This window comes from Eucyclogobius newberryi, unplaced genomic scaffold, assembly GCF_026437365.1.
Source record: "Eucyclogobius newberryi isolate DKJ021-1_F unplaced genomic scaffold, fEucNew1.0.hap1 SCAF_3, whole genome shotgun sequence".
Taxonomy (NCBI): Eukaryota; Metazoa; Chordata; class Actinopteri; order Gobiiformes; family Gobiidae; genus Eucyclogobius; species Eucyclogobius newberryi.
Window position 1 is genome coordinate 19,800,176 of NW_027315945.1, and position 25,140 is coordinate 19,825,315.

At 42.7% G+C, this 25,140-nt stretch overlaps 2 protein-coding genes across 2 annotated transcripts in view; both read right to left on the reverse strand.

Moving 5' to 3' along the window:
• Positions 1-22: 22 nt before the first annotated feature.
• pnisr (PNN-interacting serine/arginine-rich protein) lies at positions 23-5,284 on the reverse strand. Its single transcript, XM_072460712.1, has 12 exons — positions 5,185-5,284; positions 4,705-4,817; positions 4,450-4,626; positions 4,055-4,311; positions 3,608-3,773; positions 3,285-3,475; positions 3,056-3,193; positions 2,875-2,974; positions 2,432-2,485; positions 1,940-2,134; positions 733-1,813; positions 23-343 (listed from the first exon to the last, which is right to left on the reverse strand). The coding sequence occupies exons 2-12, from the start codon at positions 4,790-4,792 to the stop codon at positions 310-312; spliced, it is 2,481 nt and encodes an 826-aa protein (XP_072316813.1). The 5' UTR covers positions 4,793-4,817; positions 5,185-5,284; the 3' UTR covers positions 23-309.
• Positions 5,285-16,556: 11,272 nt separating this feature from the next.
• The window catches only part of usp45 (ubiquitin specific peptidase 45), a 22,985-nt gene continuing 14,401 nt past the window's right edge, over positions 16,557-25,140 (reverse strand). Inside the window, exons 9-18 of the mRNA XM_072460034.1 lie at positions 22,939-23,026; positions 20,630-20,711; positions 20,373-20,464; positions 20,249-20,305; positions 20,055-20,177; positions 19,313-19,949; positions 18,896-18,993; positions 18,744-18,830; positions 18,507-18,648; positions 16,557-17,906 (exon numbers count right to left, since the gene is read on the reverse strand). Coding sequence (XP_072316135.1) covers positions 17,776-17,906; positions 18,507-18,648; positions 18,744-18,830; positions 18,896-18,993; positions 19,313-19,949; positions 20,055-20,177; positions 20,249-20,305; positions 20,373-20,464; positions 20,630-20,711; positions 22,939-23,026 — 1,537 coding nt within the window. The 3' untranslated portion in view covers positions 16,557-17,775. The remainder of the gene's footprint in view (positions 17,907-18,506; positions 18,649-18,743; positions 18,831-18,895; positions 18,994-19,312; positions 19,950-20,054; positions 20,178-20,248; positions 20,306-20,372; positions 20,465-20,629; positions 20,712-22,938; positions 23,027-25,140) is intronic.

Consider the following 25,140-nt stretch of genomic DNA (forward strand, 5'->3'; position numbering starts at 1 on the left):
TAATTTGTAAATAAACTACAAGTCAATGGACAAACAGTTTATTGGACAATTTACAATAACATCTTGAGAATCCTGTTATGACTTAAAATGATACAGGTGTGACTTAGTTGGGTTTTCGTCTTAGTTCTTGCATAATGACAATTGAAAATCCTACCATTCAAAATTACTTCTGTTTTTAGTCACTCTTAAAAATACCATATTTACAACAAAGAAATGTTTGAGGGGTTCACCTACAACTCTGCCTCTATAATGAGACAAGGCTGCTCAACTTGGCAGCAAAGTGCACCTATCAGGGCTTAACTGTACTCCTTAGCGCCTGCTACGCCGTACGGGGGACGTCGACCTGAAAAAGATATAGACAGAACATTAAGGATACGTTAATATTTTAACTACAACACAACAGCTCACGCCACCTTAAAAAGAAATCCTGTGGATGTTAGAATCAGCAAAGGTTGGAAATATGGTTCAAATAACAACTATGTCTTTGACAATTTACACACTTTACATGGCTGCTAGACATTGAAAAACTTTAAACCATCACATATAACCAGAAGACAACATTAATGTATAAAATCCTTAGGGCAATTGGTTCTTTAATACACCATATTTTAGCAGGACAATGTTCATGTCAAATGTCATGAGATGCTTAAGAGTTTAAGTTGGTAACAGAGACATTACAGGATGATAAAATCAACAATAACAGTTTAAAGAGAAGAGAAAAACTAATACTACCTTGATCGAGACTTAGACTTGTGTTTGCGGCTTGCCTTCTTACCAGACTTGTGAGATTTTTCCGTAGACCTTGAACGACTACGTTTGGATTTCTTAGATTTTTTTTCTTTGCTAACCTCAGGAGAAGGGGACCTACTCGAGTCCGAATCAGAGCGCCTTCTGTTAGATTTAGAGGAGCCCTTTTTGCTGCTTTTACTGTCCTGCTTTGCATGGCGGTCGCTATGAGAGTCTGTGGAGGAATCGCTGTCTTTCTTTTTCTTGGACTTTCCATTCTCTTCGGAAACAGAGCTGTATTTATCCTTCTCTCGCTCCTTTTCTTTTCCCTTTGTTTTATCCCTCTTTCTATCAGACTCCTTTTCTCTGTCTCTATCCTTATCCTTTTTCTTCTTGTCTTTCTCGTGACTGTGGCTCCGCTCTCTCCTCCGCTCTCTCTCTTTGCTGGAGGCTTTCTTGTGTTTGCCGCTTCGGCTGTGACTGCTGTCCCTATGGTCCCTGCTCCTTTTCCTATCCTTATCTCGATCTTTGTCCTTGTCTCGACTGCGGCTGCGCTCCCTGCTCCTGTTCCGGGCCCTGTCTCTGGACCTGGATCTGCTCCTGCGGCTCCTCCTGTCTCTAGAATCACTGCGGTCTCGTTTATCCCTGGTCCGCTCAGGACTTGACCTCTTCCTGTCTCGGCCTTTGTTGTTGCGCTCACTACGGTGTCTGTGGGAGCTGTGGCTGCGACTGCGCCTGCGCGACTTATGCGAAGGGGATTGACTGCGTCTCCTCTTTCGGCGAGGGGAGGAAGATCTTGACGAACTACGGGAAGAGGCCGAGGAAAACGATGAGGAAGAGGAGGTGTGGCTGTTGCTAGAAGAGGAGCGGGAGCTGCTGCTGCGTCCGTTTGCTGGAGAATCACTCCGACCACGTGCTGAATTATCCTTCCCTCGGCTCGAATGTTTGCTCTCACTGCCCTCCTTCTCACTACGCGACTTACGCCTCTCTGATATGGCCTCCACTTCACTTGGTTTTGCTGCCTGTTTATAAACATTCTCTAATTCAGCCTCCTCATATTCCAGTTTTTGTTTTCTCTCCATGTCCTCTGTGAGGGAAAAAAAAAGTTTGGTTTTATTAGGTTTTAAATATTTTAATTGCAAAATTAACTTTGCAGTGCAAAACTAGCAGTGACTAGATGAATTCCATTGAAATGGTTCGGAAAAAGTCTCACCTCGTGCTACTCGTGCCTCTAGTGCTTCCTGTTTTTCGAGCTGCAGCTGCAGTTCCCGCTCTTTGCGATGGAAGGCCTCCTGCTTCTCACGAATACGGTGACGCAACTCCTCCTCGTCAGTGTCAGAAGACTCAGACCCATGGACACTGCGCTCCTCATCCTCACTTTCATCGGAGCCATAGTCACCAAGTCCACCTGCACAGCAGAGCCCCCAGGTTGTTGAGTTTGTGAAAGGCTAGTGTTCCTTTTAAGTCAGGGAACATTATCTCTCATAGTCTTAGTTTTTCCTGTAAACGACTGAGGCTTACATCAGTTACAAAATCATAGCAGCTTCAACGCATGCTTAGAATGCAAAACAATTGTCAATAGGTTTAAAAAAGATATAAAAAAAACTTGATACATTAATTGTGTGACGATCCCTTCCCCTAAATGTTATCTTAAGTGCCCATTTAAGCTTTCCCGCCCCCCAGCAAAAGAAAATGGGATACTCACTGAGACCAGTCAGAGAAGCCAGTGCACTTGACTGTGCCAGCTGTTTTGCAGGAGCTTTGATTCACATCAACAACAGGAACATGTTAAAAAACATACAGCCATTTCTCAAGAGATGCTAGAGAAAGGGTCATAAAACACTAGCTGTGCGGTCATTGGTAATAAAAATAAATGAAAAGAAAAGAAAGATGGAGAAAAGAGAGCATTAATAAACTTCTAACCAACATCCAAATTAAACATCAGACCAACAAAGGGAATTAATCCATTATGCATCACAAATGACCCTTGAGCTAAAAGTGCACTCACTCATCTCTGGGCATTATTTTTTTTTGTTTTTCATGTGTACTTAATATGATCCAATAGCAAAGGTTTTTTCATAGAATTTAAAAAGAACAAACGGTATAATACTAATTCTTCAGATAAAATGTACAAGTTAAAAGGCAAACCTCTAGTTGCCTTCCGATGAGTCTCTTTAGCCACATGTACAATTTCTTCATTTGTGACTTCCAGAAGGATCTCTGTCAGAAGTGTTTTTGTGATAATCATCTACAAAGATAAGGCACCAATATCAGTCACAAAAGAGAATACAGGCAGTGATATATGGCACATTGAATAGAATGTACTGACCAACTGGAACTCCTTTTCCTCCTCTGTCATTTCAGGTTCACTGTCTTCAGCTGCAGGTGACGGGCTGTGACTGGAAAATTCTTTTTTCATAGTAGTTCTTTCCACACCATTATCATCGTTGCCCTCATCATCACTATCCTAAAGTGAAAGACGTAAAGACAGGTCTATATCAACTGGCATCACAAAACAATAATACAGGTCTATTTTTTTCATAAGATGAATAACTTACAAATTTGCTTTTTCTGGGAACACGAGGTCCATCACCCCCACCGTCCGGCTCGTGAACTTCAACATCATTTTTTGCCATTTCTGCACGCTCTTTTTCCATTCTTTCCTGTTCAATCTTTTTCTGCTTTTCTCTGTCCATCTTCTCCAAGCCCTCTCGGATCCATGCAGGGAGTTTTCGCCTTTTTAAGGCATCTAAAAACATTTCCAAGACACAACTACTTACAATACTTTACATCCAAATGGCGGTATTTACTGCTAAAATGTATGCAACTAAGTCATAATAATAATAATAAAATACAGAATTATTTTGTTGTGAAACCTTACCAAGAGGTGTTACTGGTGTCTTTTGTTTTATTGGCAGCTGTATTGGAGAGCGCGGTCTGTCTCGGAACTCAGGAGGCCTGGGATCTCGTCTATTCTGTGGTGGACCCGGCCAGTATGGAGTGGGCATGCCTGTAGATGTCGGGCCATAGGTGGATGCGGCTCCGTGCTATTGGAAAATGCAGAGAAAATTGTTATTAAAAGGGTCAAACGTTCACATTGTGTGGGTTCATGTCTTCCTCCCTATAAGAGCAGAAGATTGCTGAATGGCTCACTGTGCTAAATAAAAATCAAAAGCAAACAAAACTGAATCTGCAATAAGGTTTCCTTGCCACACCAAACCTGCAACGAGAGATGAACCTACATGTTGGAACCCAAGCCAGTTGATTCTTGTTTTACTTGGTTGTCACACTTAAACCAATATTCTTTTTAACTGTAGCACCAGCATACCTGATAATCAAACTGGTTTATGGCCAAGGGGGCCATGGCGTAGCTGTCGGGCTGTGCCCCATACCCATGGCTGTTCTGGGAGTAAACCCCGTGGTGGGCTTCAGAGTTGAACTCTCCGCTGTCCTGGCTATTGCCATCTTCACTGGGATTCACCACATCCATTGGTCCAGACCCTGGGGGCATCCAGGATGGGTCATGATGAGGAGGAGGAAGAGGAGGAGGATGAGGAGGGGGGGGCTGTCCATGCATTCCCCACTCTACAGCATCCCATGTGTGAAAATACAAAAACACATGTTATCATTGCTCGACTAAAACCCTGAACCTTGCGTTTATAAAGCCATGCAGCATGAGAGAAAAAGACAATCCCAGATACATTGCATAATGATCAGAAGTACCTGGCTGCCATATCCGTCCAAATGCTGGGTCACCCTGGAAGGCACCGTGGTTCCCCTGTCCAACAGGCTCCAGACCAGGGATGTCCTGACCATTGGGCTGAATACTTGGTGGCTCTGGTCCTGTCGATTCTTTCTGTGCTATCCATGCCTGTGCCAGGGCGGCCCAGTCCACTTGACCTGAGGATTTGATGGTATGTAAAATTGACTTCGAGTGACAGATATTTCTCTAATCAGTAATTGCTTTTCAAGTGCTACCTGGATCATGTTGATGTTGAAAGGACTGCATCCATTGCTGCTGACTCAAGGGCCACTGCGGCCAGGGTTGTCCTCCCTGGTCCCACATCACTCACTGTCCTGAAGTAACACTCCTAAAATATACAGTTTGTGTTTTAGAGACAGGGCTAGTCCTACAGATGCGCAGTCTTCAGCCGTTGACGATCAACTACTTCTCAGCTCACGTCAAATGGAATTTCAAAATCAAACTGTACAATTTATATTTTTAGTTTATGATCATTGAACAAAATATCAACTAATATCGCGAATCAGGTGCCTTGAGCAACCAAAGGGATCGGTGAAAATCAATGCTACTTAGCTTAGCTTCTCCTATCTCAGAATAGGGTCAGTGTGTGCACAGCATATAATCAGTTATTATTATTTAGATTATTTACATGTGATATCTACATAATGCAAAACCGACTAGCTGTAGTGTTTTGTTTTGTGAAACTACATACCCACCTTTACAAAATGTTTTCGCAGCCCTGCAGTTCCAAAATAAAATGGCTGCATCAGTGAGCCGCAGAGCGGAAGTGTATGGTGAGAGGAAGTGACGACAGAACCTTAATGCTGCATTTAGGGTCATCGGAATTTCTGCAGTTGTTGCGTTAATCGTCGTACATACTTCAATAAATTGCGTTAATACAATAAATAACAACTGGTAGATTGGATTTTTGTGAAAAATAACATACAAAATGCTTGACCAACATTGATTTGCCAAATTACCCATCCAGTGCTGAACCAGAATCAAACTAGACCAGTACCAACCAGCAGGGCCGGCCCAAGCCTTCAGGGGGCCCTAAGCGAAAACATTTTTGGGGGCCCCTCACCAAGTCATCAGAATCAGTTTTATTGCCATTGTCAGTGAACAATTCACATATGGGAACTTTCTTCAACGCAAACAAAGTTCACCCAAATTCCAGGACATCCGTTTGCCAGTTAGTTTATTCTCAGCACCTCACAAGCTCAAATATTGATAACTTAAATCCCACAATGCAACTTGGTATTCCGCTGACATCACCTCTACTCCCTGTACAAATAACACACGTCCCAGATATGTTTTTGGGCGTATTTGGGGTCGTTAAGGGTCTACAGCCACATTAGCACATTAGTTTAAATTACTGAACAGGGGGGGTCTGGGGGCTCTCCCCCAGAAATTTCAGACCTTTTTTGGGTCTTCTGCTGCATTTTAATGTGATCCAGCCGGCTAAAGTAAGAGTAAAATGTTGAGGTTGTAATGCTATAAAATGATGATGTGATGAAACTGTGCCAGGAGAATATGACTAAAGCCAGTTATTAATACATTATGGTACTTAATTACTCAATACAATATTGGCTATGAAAATAATTATGATCAAATTGATTCATTTTAACTGAAAATGTAAAAGTAATAGTTATCCTTACTAATTTATCTTTTACAGCTCCCAACTGTTCCTTCTTGCCAAAGTGACAAAACAAGTTATATTAAATTAAAAAATAGCATAAGCATTGCTTGATTAACAATTAACACTGATAAAACAGTGCAAACATGTTATTCCCAGAGAATGAACAGAACGAGAAGTGAAGGTCCAAACCTAGCTATAGTGAAGAGACTGCAACTTTGCCACTTTTGTATAAAAAATATATAGTATTATTCTATAACAGATGTAATCATAATATGTCTGGTTATTTTTCACTATCAATTTATTATAATTTATAACAAATAGTCTAATAATGCTTTTTAAATAAATTGAAATGTTTTATTGCTCTATTAAAAGTTAATCACAATATAAATGTTTGTTCTGATCAGAACATCACACACTGGACTCCTGCACCTTTACGTTCCTCTCATTCCACTTTAAGAAGTCAAAGTAAAACAGACATCACGAGTTACGATTGATCTCACACATGGTGATGTGAGAGAGAGGGACGCAAACTCAAACCAGCTCATCTCTAACTGAGGCTGCACAGGGGCCCTGGACAGGGGCCCGGGACAGGGGCCCCGGGACAGGGGCCGCACACTGTTCACTCCAAAGTCTCACGTCAGAGGTTCTGGACGAGACGGCACTCGTCCGGACCGGATCTCCGCCTCTTAGTGACCCGGGGCATAGACGCCCCTCACCGGCCTCACCTGCAGCTGACACTCCCGGGCTGGTGTAAATGTGAATCTTATTATCTTTCATTCAGACATATTATTGTGCGCGGGGCAGAGCTCTCGTCGCCTCCAGCCTGAGCGAACTAACGTGACAGAATCGTGTTGTCTCAAACAGCAGCATTAACCGTCTCTTTGTAAGATAAGTTCAATACCTGGAGAGTCTTGTTGAGTTTGCAGTTTCTTTACGCTGCGCTTGCACTTCGCATAAGACGGGTTGCCAGATTGGGGGCCCTATTAACGCATCGGGGTCCTACGCGGCTGCTTAGTTCGCTTATAGGCTAGGCCGGCCCTGCCAACCAGGTCTGAACCAGGACTAACATGGATCTGTTATACTCAGACATTTTACACTTTAGCTATTTGAGATGTAGACTATAGAGGCTCATGACAAAATTACAAATGAATCTGTAAAATTGCTCGCACATTGGGAAAAATTAAAACTGTTTTTCTATTATTTAATTTTATTTTAACCTTTTACCAGAATATTCCCATTCATTCCCAAATAAAGGTCTCTCAAGGTATATCCTATGCAGATGCAGTCAAAAAAGTGTCAAGTAAAGATGTGAAAGTAAATACAGAGAGAGGAGCCAGCGCTGCTCCCAGCCAGAGCGAAGTGAGAGAAACCAGCGTTGCTCCCAAGTGTGGAGGTTCCAAGTGTGGAGGTTCCATTTTTGGAGGTTCCAAGTGTGGAGGTTCCAAGTGTGAAGGTTCCAAGTGTGAAGGTTCCAGGTGTGCAGGTTCCAAGAGTGGAGGTTCCAAGAGTGGAGGTTCCAAGAGTGGAGGTTCCAAGAGTGAAGGTTCCATGAGTGGAGGTTCCAAGAGTGGAGGTTCCAAGAGTGAAGGTTCCATGAGTGGAGGTTCCAAGAGTGGAGGTTCCAAGAGTGAAGGTTCCATGTGTGGAGGTTCCAAGTGTGGAGGTTCCAAGAGTGAAGGTTCCAAGAGTGGAGGTTCCATGTGTGGAGGTCCCAAGAGTGGAGGTTCCATGTGTGGAGGTCCCATAATTAATGAGAATACCTTGGTTGTGATAGAGAGGATTTTGTATTCTTTATGATGGATGTTATAAACTGTGCTGCTCAAACTCAAAAGAGAACTGAAAGGATCAGGATCATTGCTAAAGCTGCAGGAAGATTCCTTGGAACTGATTGGGCAGAAATAGAAAACACGCTGAAGCAGAAGAAGCAGAAGAAGAAGCAGAAGAAGAAGCAGAAGAAGAAGCAGAAGAAGAAGCAGAAGAAGAAGCAGAAGAAGCAGAAGAAGCAGAAGAAGCAGAAGAAGAAGAAGAAGAAGAAGAAGAAGAAACACCAAAGAAAAACACCAGAGCTCTGAGGACGCAAGGACGTGAGGAGACCTTGCTCAACACCTGGGTCTGGAGAGACGGGAGATGGCGGAGGAGAGTGGATCGGTGGTCGAAGACGTTCTGGACGGCGTGGAGGAGCAGCCTTTTCTGGCTGCACGTGCCCGGAAACGTAAAAAGTCCCTTAGCTCGTCCGAGGGTTCTGGGAATGAGCAGCAGGATGAGGCTGAAGCTATTGATATCCGGGGTGAGAGCAGAGACTGTAAGGTGATCATAAAGCTTGCACAGGATAGTGCATCCTTTAAGGAGTGGAATTCAGTGGCATTGTCAAAGAGCCTAACTGTAGCTGTGGGAGTGATCAAGAGTGCGAGTGTCCTTAGAGATGGCTCGCTGGGTCTCAGCGTTGCCGGGACTTATTGTCACATTAAAAATCAAACCAACCCGGGGCCCTATGTAAAAAGAGCCCCCCCTAGTGCTATTTCTGTAGTCACATCATCACACAGATGGAAAAACAAAATGCGAGTCAGGCCCAATCTGAGAAATGTGATTCATATTCCCTGTGAAAAGATAAAGCCCAGTCCCACTGAAACTAGTCTGAAACTTGCTGTGCTAAATGTCAGATCCTTATGTAACAAATCTCTCTTAATTAATAATTTTATTTCTTCTTATAATCTTGATTTTATGTTTTTAACTGAAACATGGCTTGACAAAAACACAGGAAATGTAGTTCTGATAGAATCTGCTCCACCCAACTTTAAGTTTGAATCTGAAACACGAGAAAACAAAAAAGGGGGTGGAGTCTGTGCTGTCTTTAGAGATGAAATAATTACCCGCAGGTTGTCTTTTGGGGTGTTTTCATCATTTGAGTATGTATCCTTTAAAATGGAGCTAAAACGGTCTCCATCCATTCTCTTCATTGTTTTATACAAGCCTCCCCAGCACTGCCAAAGTTTTATTGATGATTTTACTGAGATGCTTTCAGTCATATGCACAGACTTTGATGGTTTGGTCATTACAGGTGATTTCAACGTGCATGTTGATAATATTTGTGACAGAAACGCTAAAGAGCTTGATGCTGTCCTTGAAACCTTCAGTCTTACTCAGCATGTGAGAGGCCCCACCCACAGCAAAGGACTCACTCTAGATCTCATAATTACAAAGGGGGTAAATATTTCAAATGTTAATGTGATCGATGTTGCTCTGTCTGATCATTTCTGTGTCTTCTTTGACCTGTCTGTTTCTCCCCAACCTCCGGTTGGTCCTGCAGTTGTTCAGAGGAGACACATAAGTGATGGCACAGGTGCACTGTTTATGGAAATGATAAACTTTGAAAATGTCTCATGTTCTACTGTAAATGATTTGTTGAACTCTGTTACATCTAGTGTTTTGAATGTTCTGGACACCATCGCCCCTATAAAGGCTAAAATGGTTAAAAATAAGCAGAAGGCGCCGTGGAGAAATGATGATTCGGTCAGGGCACAGAAAAGGGAGTGCCGCAGGGCCGAACGGAAATGGCGCAAGTCAAAGCTCCAGGTTCAAAAAGAGATTTACAAAGAAAAGCTGAACATGTACAACCTAATCTTATGTAGAACTAGGGAAAGATATTTTTCTGAAATAATTGGAAGCTGCAGTAACAACTCGCGTGTCCTGTTTGCCACAGTAAACAGATTAACAAACCCTCCAGCTCAGCTGCCGTTAGAACTCATTTCCACATCCAAGTGTAATGAGTTTGCATTATTCTTTAATGACAAAGTTCAGGGCATTAAAAATGCTATAAATCCCACAATGCAAAAAATTACCCTAAAACCACCAAGACACTTAGAGCTAACTCACTTTGCACCAGTAACTGACAAAACTGTCCATGAGATCATCACCAGTCTGAGTTCATCCACATGCTGCCTTGATGTGTTACCCACCAAATTTCTAAAGTCTGTGCTGAACAGTTTGTTAGCACCATTCACTCACATAGTTAACATGTCGCTTCAATCTGGAACATTCCCAATGTCTTTGAAAACTGCGGTCATAAAGCCTCTCCTAAAGAAGAGCAGTCTTGATGCCGCAGTACTGAGTCATTACCGGCCCATCTCTAATCTGCCATTTTGGGGCAAAGTCCTTGAAAAGGTTGTTTACCAACAGCTCACAGATTTCCTCTTAATAAACAACTCATTTGATGTTTTTCAGTCAGGTTTTAGACCTCATCACAGCACTGAGACTGCTCTTGTCAAGGTGACAAATGACATCCGCCTGAACACTGACACGGGCAAAGCCTCAGTCTTAATTCTGTTAGATCTGAGTGCTGCTTTTGACACTGTCGATCATGGGATCCTCTTACAGAGACTAGAGGACTGGGTGGGCATCACTGGCACTGCCCTAAACTGGTTAAGGTCCTATCTGGAAGACAGGAAGTACTTTGTTGAAATTGGTAGCTGTGTCTCAGACCACATGACCCTGACCTGTGGAGTGCCCCAAGGGTCAGTCCTGGGTCCCCTTCTGTTCAACCTCTACATGCTGCCGTTAGGTCAGTTGATACGCAGTGAAAATGTGTCCTATCACAATTATGCAGACGACACTCAGATCTATGTTTCACTATCGGCAGGTGACTATGGACCAGTAGATTCACTCTGTCACTGCATCCAACAGATCAGTTTGTGGATGCAAAACAACTTTCTCCAGCTGAACTCAGACAAGACTGAAATAATCGTTTTTGGCCCACAGAAACAAAGAGAAAGTGTTAGCGGTCACCTCCAGAGTCTCGCTCTAAAACCTACAAACCAAATTAGAAATCTGGGGGTAATAATGGACTCAGACTTGAACTTTAATAGCCACGTCAAATCAATAACATCAGCAGCTTTTTACCATCTAAAAAACATTGCCAAAATCAAAAATATAGTGTCAAAACCAGATTTAGAGAGACTTATCCATGCGTTTGTCTCCAGTAGATTAGACTACTGTAATGGCCTGCTCACTGGCCTCTCCAAACGAGTTGTAAAACAGCTGCAGTACATCCAGAACGCTGCTGCTCGGGTCCTGACTAGAACCAGGAAGTATGATCACATTAGTCCTGTTCTCAGGTCTCTGCACTGGCTCCCTGTGGCTCAGAGAATAGACTTTAAAGCAGCTCTGCTTGTGTACAAGTCTCTCCATGGCCTAGCACCAAAGTACATCTTGGATATGTTAGTGCCATATGAACCATCTCGGACTCTGAGGACCTCAGGGACCGGCCTCCTGCTGGTGCCCAGAGTCAGGACAAAACATGGGGAATCTGCGTTTCAGTTTTATGCAGCTAAAATCTGGAACAGTCTTCCTGAAGATGTGAGACAGGCTTCTACTCTGACAATGTTCAAATCTAAGCTAAAAACAGTTTTGTTTAGCTGCGCATATGACTGAAAGGATTTTTTCTTTGCACTCTTCTCTTTTGTTTGTGATTTTATTAGTTTAGAAAATCAGTTGGATTGATAATTTTTAATTTAGTTAATTGTATTGTATTTCTGTTTCTGTAATTTCTTTGTGATTTTAATGCATTTTTCCTGCTGTGTGAAGCACTTTGAATTGCCTTGTGTATGAAATGTGCTCTACAAATAAACTTGCCTTGCCTTGCAAGGACGCGGCTCAGCAACGGAAGGCGATTGGAACTAAACGTCTGGGTGGAAAGGACATTCTTGTGTCTGATGCTGAAAGAAACACGGTCAGAGGAGTTATCGTAGGTGTCCCTACGGCGACGTCTGTGGATGAAGTTAAGGAGAATTTGACTGGAGCTACGGTGGTGGACGCTAGGCGGTTGAAGGTGACCCGGTCTGGGGTAAGATGTGACAGCTTGTCGGTAATGGTAACACTTGAAGGGAGGTGCCTGCCTAGTAAGGTGTTCATTGGGTTCATGTGCCATGACGTCAGGCCATATGTTCCACCGCCCCTGCGTTGCTTTAAGTGCCAGCGCTTTGGGCATATTGCAGCGGTCTGTAGAGGGAGGCAAAGATGTGGTAAATGTGCAGGAGATCACGAGTATGGGAAGTGTGACGTGGGAGCAAAACTGAAGTGCTGTAACTGTGGGGAAGAACATAGCTGCCTACGGGGGATGCAGGTTTAGCAAAAGAGCTGCTCAGGTGCTTAAAATAAAGGTCTCTCAAGGTATATCCTATGCAGATGCAGTCAAGAAAGTTTCAAGTAACGAGTTTAGAGTAAATACAGAGAGAGGAGCCAGCGCTGCTCCCAGCCAGGGCGAAATGAGAAAGGCCAGCGTGGCTCCCAAGAAGGTTTCAAGAGTGGAGGTCCCAAGTGTGCAGGTTCCAGAATTAATGAGAATACCCTGGTTGTGGATAGAGAGGATTTTGTACTCTTTATGGTGGATGTTGTAAACTGTGCTGCTCAGACTCAAAGCAGAACTGAAAGGATCAGGATCATTGCTAAAGCTGCAGGGAGATTCCTTGGAACAAAGGAGCTTGATTGGGCAGATATAGAAAACAGGCTAAAGGCGCTAAATGGGAGTCGGAGTGATGGGGGTCTGCTTTTGGGGAGTCAGAGTGATCAGAGTGACGAGATGGGGGTGGGGGTGGTCTCCTGTCCTCGCCCAGTCTCGTAGACGCACGGCTACCAAGCAGCGACGTCAGTGGAAATATTAAAGCCTATAGAATGAAGCCTAAAGAATAAAGCTGTACGGTGGAAGCACCGAACGTCAAAGAAGGAGAGGAAGATGAAGAAGAGTCTCCCTGGAATAAAGCCGGTTGGTCTCTGAAACGATCTGGAAGCTTCCGTTCCAGCGTCTGGTCAGACAAAGTCTAAGGAATAAAGTCTGGCGGTAATGCAACACTCGGATGTCAACCGCCATAAAACAACAACAACAACAAATCGCCCAGGACTTCAAGACCGACCTGCGCTTCCAGAGCGCCGCCATCGGGGCTCTGCAGGAGGCCAGCGAGGCTTACCTGGTGGGTCTGTTTGAGGACACCAACCTGTGTGCCATCCACGCCAAGCGTGTGACCATCATGCCCAAAGACATCCAGCTGGCCCGCCGCATCCGTGGAGAGCGCGCTTAAATGTTTCCTTTTCCACCCAATATAAGGGGAGAAATGAGAAAAATGAAGTCTGAAGAATAAAGTCTGGCGGTAATGCAACACTTGGATGCCAACCGCCATAAAACAACAACAACAACAACTATTCTAGTCACAAAGACATATCATGCCCTCATGGGCTTTGTAACACCAAAACAATGGAAGGAGTACTTTTACAGACTACGACAGAGTCTGAGGAAGAGTCAGGGTGATCAGAGTGACGAGATGGGGGTGGGGGTGGTCTCCTGTCCTCGTCCAGTCTCGTAGACGCACGGCTACCAAGCAGCGACATCAGTGGAAATATTAAAGCCTATGGAATGAAGCCTAAAGAATAAAGCTGTACGGTGGAAGCACCAAACGTCAAAGAAGGAGAGGAAGATGAAGAAGAGTCTCCCTGGAATAAAGCCGGTTGGTCTCTGAAACAACAACAACTATTCTAGTTACAAAGACATATCATGACCTCATGGGCTTTGTAACACCAAAGCAATGGAAGGAGTACTTTTACGGACTACGACAGTCTGAGGACTACGAAAAGTCTGAGGAATAAAGTCTGGCGGTAATGCAACAATTGGATGCCAACCGCCATAAAACAACAACAACAACAACAACAACTCGGATGCCAACCGCCATAAAACAACAACAACAACAACAACCAAAGCAATGGAAGGAGTACTTTTATGGACTACGACAGAGTCTGAGGAATAAAGTCTGGCGGTAATGCAACACTTGGATGCCAACCGCCATAAAACAACAACAACAACAACTACGAAAAGTCTGAGGAATAAAGTCTGGCGGTAATGCAACAATTGGATGCCAACCGCCATAAAACAACAACAACAACAACAACCAAAGAATAAGAGGAGCTAACGTGCTTGGAACTCGTGGGCTTAATAATGAAGTCTAAAGAATAAAGTCTAAAGAATAAAGTCTGAAGAATAAAGTCTAGTGGTAATGTAACACTTGGATACCGGTCGCCATAAAACGCCGAAGTGTTGCAGCATTGTGGTGGCCTCTGACAACCTTTCTGCATTGCAAAGTATTAAATCTGGGAAGTCGGATTGCAGACAGGATGTGTTGTATGGCATTTTCTGTCTGATACTCTCCCTGTCCAGGAAGGATGTGAGGGGTTCCTTCATTTGGGTTCCTGCGCATGTGGGGGTGGATGGTAACGAAGTGGCTGATTCGCTGGCTAAACGTTCCCTTAGGCGGCCATCAAGTTAAGCAAATCTGAAATCAAGCCTATTATCAAGAGTCACGTGGTCGGCCTTTGGCAGGAATTTTGGAGTCATTGTGATACGGGACGGCATCTCTATCACATACAGGGTATTGTCGGCCCTTGCAGATCCATGGGCAGGAACGCGGGGGATGAAAGGGCCTTTGCTGGACTCAATTGGTCACTGAGTAGGACAGGCAAACATTCGATCGGCCTGTGTGGTCACTGTCAGGTGCCAGAGACTGTCGAGCATGTGCTGATTTGTGGTGCGGCCTATGAAAGAGAAAGGACCGGGTTGGCCTTGTGGTTTCGGAATAATGGGCGGGAGTTCAATCTGCGGAACATTCTTACATTCCAGTCACAGGGTTGTTGTTGTTGTTGTTTTAAGGCAGTTGTTGTTGTTGTTGTTGTTTTATGGCGGTTGTCAAAGTCCGACTTTATTCCAGGGCTGACTCTTCTTCATCTTCCTCTCCTTCTTTGATGTTCGGTGCTTCCGCCGTACAGCTTTATTCTTTAGGCTTCATTCTTTAAGCTTTGATATTTCCACTGACGTCTTTGCTTGGCAGCCGTGCATCTACTAGACTGGGCGAGGACAGGAGGCCAGCCCCACCTCTATTTCTTCACTCTGATTCCCCAAAAGTAGACCTCCGTCACTCCGAGGCTGTAGTCGCTTACTTATTGCACAGGGTGGGTAAACGTTTATAGAGTTGTTGGGTTGTGTTGGAGACTGAGCCGAGGATGAGGAGGAAGAGGATGTTCTAACGTGCTTTGAACTCATGGGCTTTGAAACACCAAAGTACTGTAATGGAAGAAGAACTTCAAAGCACTGGAAGAGGAACATTTAGGACTACGACAAAGTCTGGGGAATAAAGTCTGGCGGGAAACGTCTGAGGAATAAAGTCTGGCGGTAATGCAACACTCGGATGCCAACCGCCATAAAACAACAACAACAACAACAACAACAACACTCGGCTGTCGACTGCCATAAAACAACAACAGCAACAACAGTCTAAGGAATAAAGTCTGGCGGTAATGTAACACTCGGATGCCAACCGCCATAAAACAACAACAACAACAACTTCTAAAGAATACAACAAAGTCTGAAGAATAAAGTCTGGCGGTAATGCAACAACTTGGATGCCAACCGCCATAAAACAACAACAACAACAACAACATAAAGAATACAGTCTGACATGGGAGAAGGCCAGCTGGAATAAGGTCTGGGGAATACAGGGTCTGTCGGTGGTGTGGCATTTGGATGCCAACCGCCATAAAACGGCAACAACAACATAAAACACAGAAGAAGAAGAAAGGCATTTGGCATAAAGAATGAAGTCTGAAGAATAAAGTCTGGCGGAAATGTAACACTTGGATACCAGCCGCCATAAAACAACAACAACATAAAACACAGAAGAAGAAGAAGACGAAGAAGAAAGGCATTTGGCATAAAAAAAACAATGTTCCAATAGGCCTATGCACCAGCCCAGCAGCCCGAGTGTGAAGTCTCACGGTTGGTGGAAATGTTCTTAGTTTTAATAACATGCATTTATGTGCTATGAAAAACACCCTCCATCATCATCATCAGAGTTTACTTCTGTCCAAAACAATGGTGTATTTTAATGAGCCAACATGTATAATCTTTTGTCCAGGAATTAAGATTCGCTCCATTGGCGTTTCAATGATCGTGAAATACAGACACTAACAAGATTATTTTGACTGTGAAGGGTGATTTTCATGAGCAGGGATTAAATCATGTTCAATTCATCAGCAACACACAAGCCAAACACTTCACCATAAAAAACAAACCCATTTCACAAGTGATCTGGTCTTTTGTTGGTGGCGGCTGGCTTGACAACTTGTTTTAAAATTTCAGCAACATGACTTGGATGTCACTGCGTGTGAGAGCAGGAGGACAGGGAATGCAATGTTTTAGACATTGCCCTTTCCCTGCTTCCACACCCACCTCCTCTTTACCAGCCCGTGACATGTTACACAGCAGTGGGGCTATGCATCTATCACAATGCATCACCACTGAGAATGGACTAGATATGGCACAAAATATACAGTGACAGATTAGATAAGACCAATGTACCCAACACAGTCTTGATGACCAAAGTGTGACCAAAAGCTACTAAAATAAGATACAGTGATAATTCCCACTCCAATAATTCATATTTATTTGTTGTTCATACAATCTTTTGGACTCGTTGCAAATCTCCTTTTTACGTTCATAAGAGAAAAAAAACATGACAAAAAGTCCTGCATACCTGAAGCACCACAGTAGTTTTAAATGCGTTCTGGAGGATAAAATAGTACATGTACTATATACATTTGCATTTCTTCAGCAAAATTATTCTTTTGTTTGAAAAACCCGAAGCTCCTGTGCTAATTTTCAGAAAGAAAATAAAAATACAATAACACTTTCCCCTTACATTTTGAAAACTGCCACCAAAAGGAAATATAAAAATACTCATAAAGAGGCAATACATTCATATTATCCCATGCACATAGTGGCAAAAATATTGACAGCACTAGGGAAATTCTGCTTGACTTGTTGTACATTGTCCAATGATGCCGTGTCTACATTGAATAGTAACATAGAAAATACAATGAAGGCAGATATGGTGATAAAAATAAAGTATGTTGAGTAACAACATAAAGATAACCATACAATGTAGTCGGAAGGTTATGATAAAGACTCTGAGTTAGACTTTCGCAATGTGTAAACGACATTATCATTACATGATCACAATCAGATGAAAAAAATCGAATTGGTCTGTTAAGTAATTGTGCTACTCTGATGATACTATGTGTAACAATTCAAATACACACAGTCAATACTGAAATAATCTTCTGAATGAAAACCCAAAATAAAATTTGGTTTGTTGTTCATTTGATAATAGACTGTGTTAAACGTCAGAGACTCATAAACATGGCATCGTAACCTACAATCTTGTGTCTCTCATTCATTCTTCATACACACAAAGACATCAATTAGTCAGCACTGCGCAGTAGTGCATGCAATGCTTGTTTCATGTTAGTAAATTTCATGCAATTTACACCTATGGGAAGAACAACCTTAAGTCTAGATTTCCATCCCTGTTTAATTTAAAGGGTTTCTTTTTTTAATCCAAATAAATTAATTTCAAGTTTAAACTGACAAAAAAAATAACATCGATTAGTAATAACAGATACAATTAATTATACTGTAAAAGTGCTCTTTTTAGTCAGCTGATGATGAATGTCTCAGTGGTCAGTTCCCTTTTCTTTTCCAGTTTTGTTAAAAAGAGGATTAGCACAGCGTGTACCATATTACTTTGTAGTATATAAACAATGCAAACGTATATATTTAAAAAAAATCTTAAGCAAGTTATGGAAGTTCCTCATAGAAAAGCAGGTAGGCCTGAGAGTTGAGCACACGTGACTCAGGGACTGTCTGAACCACAGTGTCACTGACGTAAACCCACTGGCCCTGACTGCTGCTGCTGGACTCCCTCGCACCTGAGAAAACCACAAGGACACACTGTTACCAGTTTCAGAGAGCTAAGCATTCACACTTTCTGTAAAGGACCCAGAAGGAAAAGCAGGCAACACACTTGATAATCTTGTTATACAATAATCAAGACTAAGCTGCATTTTGTGAATGCTGTATGCAGCATGAATGGTGCAGGCAGAGGGCAAAATATTAAACTATAATTATTATAGTAAAGTGATAGATTACAGTAGCCCATATTTTACAGACATTCTCTTATGAGCATTTGTTCCACCAATGATTGCATTAGTCTGGCCCTGCTCTACATGGATTGAATGGCCCACCCCTGGCCACCATTGGAAGACGGGGTCCTTTTTCTTAAATGCAAGGGCACTGCTTTAATGGAATAAATTAGGTATTAAAGTTTATCTGGACATTGTCTGTGACAAGGACACTAGACGAGCCACGGGTCAATATACAGGCTACAAGGGCTTTCTCCTATAGAAAACTAACCCACTATTGAGCAGTACATCTTTGCTGCCCAAATGACAAACATTATGATGGACGATGCACAAAGCGCATTACACGAATGAAAAGGCTGATCAAAATGAAAAGACATGAACTCTGACCTGATAGGTTTCTATGATGCTCAGTTTTCTTCTGTGGAGCGCGGACTTTTACATATGCAGTGTAATGGCCTCCACGCATTGAACCGCTGTGCTCAACAATACCATACAAACTGTAAAGCACTCGCTCACTCGCTGCCAGGTTCTGAGGAAATAAAGAGCGGAAGAACCTATGACACTGTTTATTAATTAAATACTTTAACAATCAACCAATAAAGAATCATGAGTATAACTTCTTACTTTGCTGGAGGCTGAGCAAAATGGGGCCAAATCCAAAATGAGAGGGAAGTCCACATGGCGGTTCACTTTTCTTAGGTTCATTCCTGCCTTGAGGAACAAGAGTCAATTTAAATTTGAACTGTCCAAAACATGTTAGCTGAGTTTCAACTAACCTGGTGGAATCGTTTCAGGTGCAAAGTGATGACAGGTGGCAGGGAGGATATTAGCATTTGCTTTCTTGCACTGGTGTAAATCTTCTCTACTTTTTTGTCTATTAAAGTTAAAAAACAAAACGAGAAAAACAAAATTGAAAGTCAAGGTAGACTATAACATCTAAGTGGACTATCTACTGCTATTGTACTGAAATACTCTTGAGAAGGACCAAACCAGCTAATGTAAAAACATCAAGACACGCTCTATATTAAGCAATAATAGATCCTGTTTTGCTTTGATGAAAGTTGTACACACATTTTTAGCTATGAAGCCTTAGCAGCCTAAGCAAAAGAGTAAATAAATTACTATATATTTCAGTATATCATTAAAATTTAGAACGTGTGTTGTGCTAAGCTTTCCCAGTGTTTTGGTGTTACCTGAAGAACCACTCTTGCGCAGCTGCTTCTGCCTCCTCTCAGTGCAGCTCTCACACAGTAGTTTGTTGTTGCCCATGAGCAACTCCACGGAGGTGAACTGGTGGAGGCAGGACTGAACGGAGCACTCTTTGGAGCTGGGCGTGTAACTCTGCGACAGTGCCTGGAACGCCCCCTGCTGGTGAGGGTGGTGCACATTGTCTCGCGCGTCAGGTGGCTCGTCCTGGGAACAGTGTGTGGAGCTAGAGCCGTCCCCAGAAGGTAAACCCAGGTTGATCTTTGACACGGCAGATAGAAGTTGGTCGACAGCTCCCCCAGTTCTATTGTTGGATGCTGTAGAGGAGTTCCCAGTGGGAGATGGCGTGAGGGTTGTGCTGGAGGAGGAAGTGTGTCCGTGGCACGTGGAGGGGGGGCGTGGGGTCCATTCGCTCTCTGACGCCTCGCTATCCGCATCGTTGCTGCTGTCCTGAGCGCATGAATCCCTGTCACTCCCATCAGAGAGACTTCCAGCAGATGCCATTTTACAAACAGAGATGCCCCGGGAGGATGCTCCAGCTACTCCCTCGCCGTCCAAACACTCCACTCCACAACCTGCCCCTTTATCTTCTAAAGGGGTCAAAGATCTTTTCCCTAGTAATTTCTATAAAGACAAAAAAAAAATTGATTTTCCGGAATTTCAATCAACACTATGTAAGTTTTGCTTCGGTGGAGCCATATTATGTGTGTGAGTGTATGTAAACGGCACCTGTCCACTCAGTCTCCTATTCTTGTTGTGAGCTGCAGAGTGAAGCTGCTCATTCTGCACCATGTAGCAGTCCTGCTCCCTCACTACTTTACCCAGTCGTCCAGGGTTTGATGGTTTAGAGGTCTAAGTAAGAAACAGAAAACAATAAAACATCAATCTAATAATATTAATAATACAGCAACATGCCAACTCACCCGCTCCTCTATAATGGGCAAGGAAATATCAATAAAGGCCTCTTTAACAGTTGATATCTGTAACACAAAACACTCCGTTTACTAAATACTCTTTATAGTGTAAAAGTGATTCAGATAAACTTACATGTTCACATTCTTCACACATTATTGTGTTTGTAAGTTCACCAACAAAAATGCGATCAACAAAGGTCATTCTGACACCTTCTTTTCCATAGGCTAGGGGGGAAAGGAAGGCAGGTTGTTAAAATAAATTGTTAAACTAGTTTTATCACATTATTTTGTGCTTTTTCTGTGGTGCTGGACTTTCTACCATAACATTTAAGGCCACTGGGGGGAGCTATTGCTCTCTGCCCATCCTGTTGGTGCAGCTTGTATACTCACCTTTGACTTGTCGTTTTGTGTCTTCATCAGCTGTCTTTTCTGTTGGATTGTTGAACGCCTTCAAAATGGCTGCTTTTACCCTCTGTAAACATCAACCCAGGAAAGACAGGCATTTACAGTTAAACCTGCAAAACTCAACACAAATTGTACAAATTAATACAAATAGGTATTTCACTCCCTTTCTTTTACGTCCATTAATGTAATATCTAAATCGAGGCTGAAGCTCACACTGACAGCTTTATCTATAATAAGCGTCATTAGTGTAAAATAATTACTGTGCTTGTCTAAAGACATTAAAATGTGTATCGCAATAAGCAGTGCATGTTTGTGTTGTGTGCGCGAGCCCTTCACCGGCCCGTCTTATTGGAGGTGACATGGTCAGTCAGGGAGCTGTGAAGAGACACCGTCGCAGTAAAGCAACAATCAATAGATAATTGGCCGCGGTCTGTGTCTGTGGCCGAGACCAGTCGACCCCCATTGTCCTGGGACCCACGCACTGGACTGGCTATTTAGGTCAAAAACCCCAGTAATCCGAGACAGACTAGCTTGCGCCCCATTCGCCGGACGCAAACCAGGCCGGGACTCCTCCACTAATTAATTACCAGTAACCCCCCTCTCATCCCAAATAGACCCTCTCCTCCTCTCTCCCACTGCCCTGTCCCGTTGATGATGGGCTGAAAGAGGGGGGCGACGGGCATGGCTGGTATGTGGGTGCAGGGGTAGAAACTACAACCAGAAGATGAAGTGAAGAAGGACAGTCCATGCCCTGAGAGTAAAACCTACCGTCTCAGCTAATTGGTGATAATTGACTGAGGCTAAATTAGCATATTGAGATCTTTGATACTAATGGCCAATCAACACAAACATTTAGGGCCTCCAACATTCATCACAAATGCATATCAATACATTTAGGAAACGCCTTGGTTAAAGCATAAAAACATATCATTTATAATGTGTGTATTTAATAGTGATACAACTAAACCTATTGTGTAGTTAAATACAAAAGAGATGGTTAGAGTTATACTTCAAAAAGTGAGGTAGAGGAGGGAAATATACCAACATTTAGATAATGTTGTGAATGTTGTTTTGAAGATATGCAAAATTTGAATATCAAGTATATAATTTATAGTTGTTTTTAAAAATGCAACAAAACAGGTGATTTACATTTTTTAAAGTTATATATATATATTTTTCAAATAAGGTTAAAAAATAATAATAATTGTTACGCTTTTGCAATAAATGTTCACAGACATTTACATTGGTCTGATTAGGTCAGTTAAACCTCAACTAAAGTTTAAAGACACGTTTTAAAACAGTTCTTTTGGATTGACATAATATCGCTTAACGGATATTGAGATACTCCATAAAAATAACTAGATATTGTCAATATTGCCCAGCCCTAATTTGACAAAGCCTATGCCTGAACATACACACAAACCTTTATTCATTATCTTTTAAATGTATTTTATGCTCAATGCATAATATATAACTCAATCAACATATCTCATAAAATGCACTTCATAAACATATTCAGCTAAAATAAATCTAATATTTTTGCTACATTAAATTAACCAAATAATGACCTTGCTAAATAAATCATTTAAAAAATGTAGATTGTATGGATTAGATAAATGCCCCTTAATGTCTAAAAGTATTGCAATTATTTTCATATTTTTGTTCTTTCTTCAGACCATACATTAACATTTTTGAAATAGTACAGGCGATAACCCAATGCTTTGATTGTGGCGGTAGTAATTACCTCTGCATAGACTGAATAGCCGAGCCTGCCCCCTCCCTCCTCAGTCTTGATTAGATTGGGACACGGGTTGATGAGTGTATGTGTGTGTATTGGGGAGGGGGCTCTGGGTGACCCTCATCCACAATGGGACAGCCCCGAAGCTCATTCAGCAGCTGTGGGTTTCCCAAGATCACACAATGATGCCGGTCGTGCCACTTGCAAGTCCCTTAAGTGGCACAACTGTGAGCGTTCACAAGTTTGAATGGGAACAGAAAGGGCCCGGCTGCAGCCCCTCTTGGGCCTGAGGCTGACCACTAATACACCCGCTAACTTCTCCTCCAAGGTTCACTCAGTCACTGGTGGGGCCATGGGGGCCAGGACAGACCAGAACACACTGTGAGCTTTCCCAATTGCCCAGGGTGGGCGCATGTTCAAAAAACATGGCCCCATAAGGTTATAACAAAAGTGGATGATATACTTTGTTATGACATTATAACCCAGTGTAGTGGGTTATAGCTTATGTCATTCATGATGTACATTTGTGTTCCATAGTACATGGATTTGAGCTCACCTTTGTTTCTTCTACTCGTATAGAGTCCAGTAAATAGTGCAGAAGCTCTTGGCTGTCTTGTTGTTGGTAACCCTTAAAGCGAGGAGCTCTGGAAAGAGAAAAAAGATAAGTAAAGTCAACTATAGGCTGCTGGAAATGTGCATTTGATCCAACATCAATCAACATTTGAACTTTTCCCCAAACTGACAAAATGCAACAGCAGCCTGCAGACCTGTAATTTATAATGACCTGTATGATAATCCATCACAAACCCGTCCTTAAGTTATGTATCGAACAAGTTTTCTTTTTCCTGGGATGACACTGTGAGCTTGAATGTCTATGTCTTATGTGAAAATATATATATAGATCATACACAGCAAGAAGCCAAACCTGCATTCTGTCTACTCTGCTAACAAATGTTATTTTTGCTGATTTAAAAAAAATAAAAAATAAAAATAATAATAATAATTAAAGCCGCAAGCGGCAATGATTGGCCCTCGCCACGCCGCCGCCACCGCTACGCCGCCGCCATGCCGCCGCCACGCCGCAAGAGGAGGGGGCGCTAACGCGCCCCAATGGTCCTTTTATTACAGCTACTGCTGAATCTGTGACGCTGTCACATCTTCTCCCCTTTGTTTTACCATCAAAAAGCTATTTTATTTTGAATTCTTGGCAAAATGTGCGGCTTTGCCGCACAGACACCGTGACTTTTTGAATAAAAATGTGGATAACTTTTGATGGTTCACCCCTGAAGATGAGTCTCACCAAATTTCAGGTTAATAGGGCTAACGCCCTGAGGGGGAGGAGTTTGTGAAAGTATGAAGTGTAAACATGTTCTGGCGATTTCCCCATTGGAATAACATGGGAGGTTTTGGTCATCGCTACGGCAAAGCCATAACAATTATGACATGGGTCTCATTGACATTTTTGATGGGGATGCTAAAATTGAGTTGTGTGTCAAATTTCATATAATTTCGCAAAACTAAACATTTAACCTCCATATAAAATCTGTAGGGGGCGCTGTGGCGCCAAATTAATTTATTTCACTTCAAGTAGGTTTAGGGCAAAGAGTTTAACAACTGATTCTAATTTGACGCAATTCAGACTTTATCTGCGCAAACGGCAGAAATGTTAAATTTGGGAGATTTCTGAAATTCTAGCTAAAGTTTGCGGCACAGAGACCGTGACAGGTATCAATGTAATTTGAATAACTTTTGATGTCCCACTTCTCAGTAGCATTTTCACCAGCTTTTTAGAGCCAACGCCTTGGGAGGAGTTCGTAAAAGTACGACGTTTGGAAAAACTCCCGAGTCATGTTTGAAGCAATATGGCCGACATTTGGTTGAGCGGACGGCGTTGCCGTAATAATATTTTTTTAAGAAGACGAAGAAGAAGAAGAAGACGAAGAAGAAGAAGAAGACGAAGAAGAAGAAGAGTTTCCCATTTTTCAAATATCATAAACTATACATTTTCGGAAAGCGGTCCCTGGTCACTAACGGGTACTTTCGTTAATTTTGAGTGGGCTCCGCCCACTTTGTGTTTTTGGCCCTCTATACTGTAATAATGTTCAATTTTTGCATTACATGCTTATATGCACGGAACATGCAAGAGATGGGGAACGTATTCGTGAGCTACTTAGCTCCATTTTCCTACTACTAATTAGTATGCACGGGGCGTGCATGAGTGGAGGAGTGCATTAGTGAGTGTTTGGAAGTGGGCGAGCGCTTCGCGCTTGATTTCGTGCGCACTTTCGCAGCCTTACGGGACTAATAGGCCTCTCGCCAGCTTGTGGCGCTCGGGCCTAATAATAATAATAGATAGATAGATAGATAGATAGATAGATAGATAGATAGAGAGAGAGAGAGAGAGAGAGAGAGAGAGAGAGAGAGAGAGAGAGAGAGAGAGAGAGAGAGAGAGAGAGAGAGAGAGAGAGAGAGAGAGAGAGAGAGAGAGAGAGAGAGAGAGAGAGAGAGAGAGAGAGAGAGAGAGAGAGAGAGAGAGAGAGAGAGAGAGAGAGAGAGAGAGAGAGAGAGAGAGAGAGAGAGAGAGAGAGAGAGAGAGAGAGAGAGAGAATATGCAGGTTTGGCTTCTTGCTGTGTATGATCACACAGATGTGTGGGCAGATGCCAGGGGCAGATGGGTGGCCAAGGCAACCTGTTGGACAGTGCACCACACAACCACCGGGCAGTTTTTTTTTTTTTTTACAAGAACAGCACTTAAGTA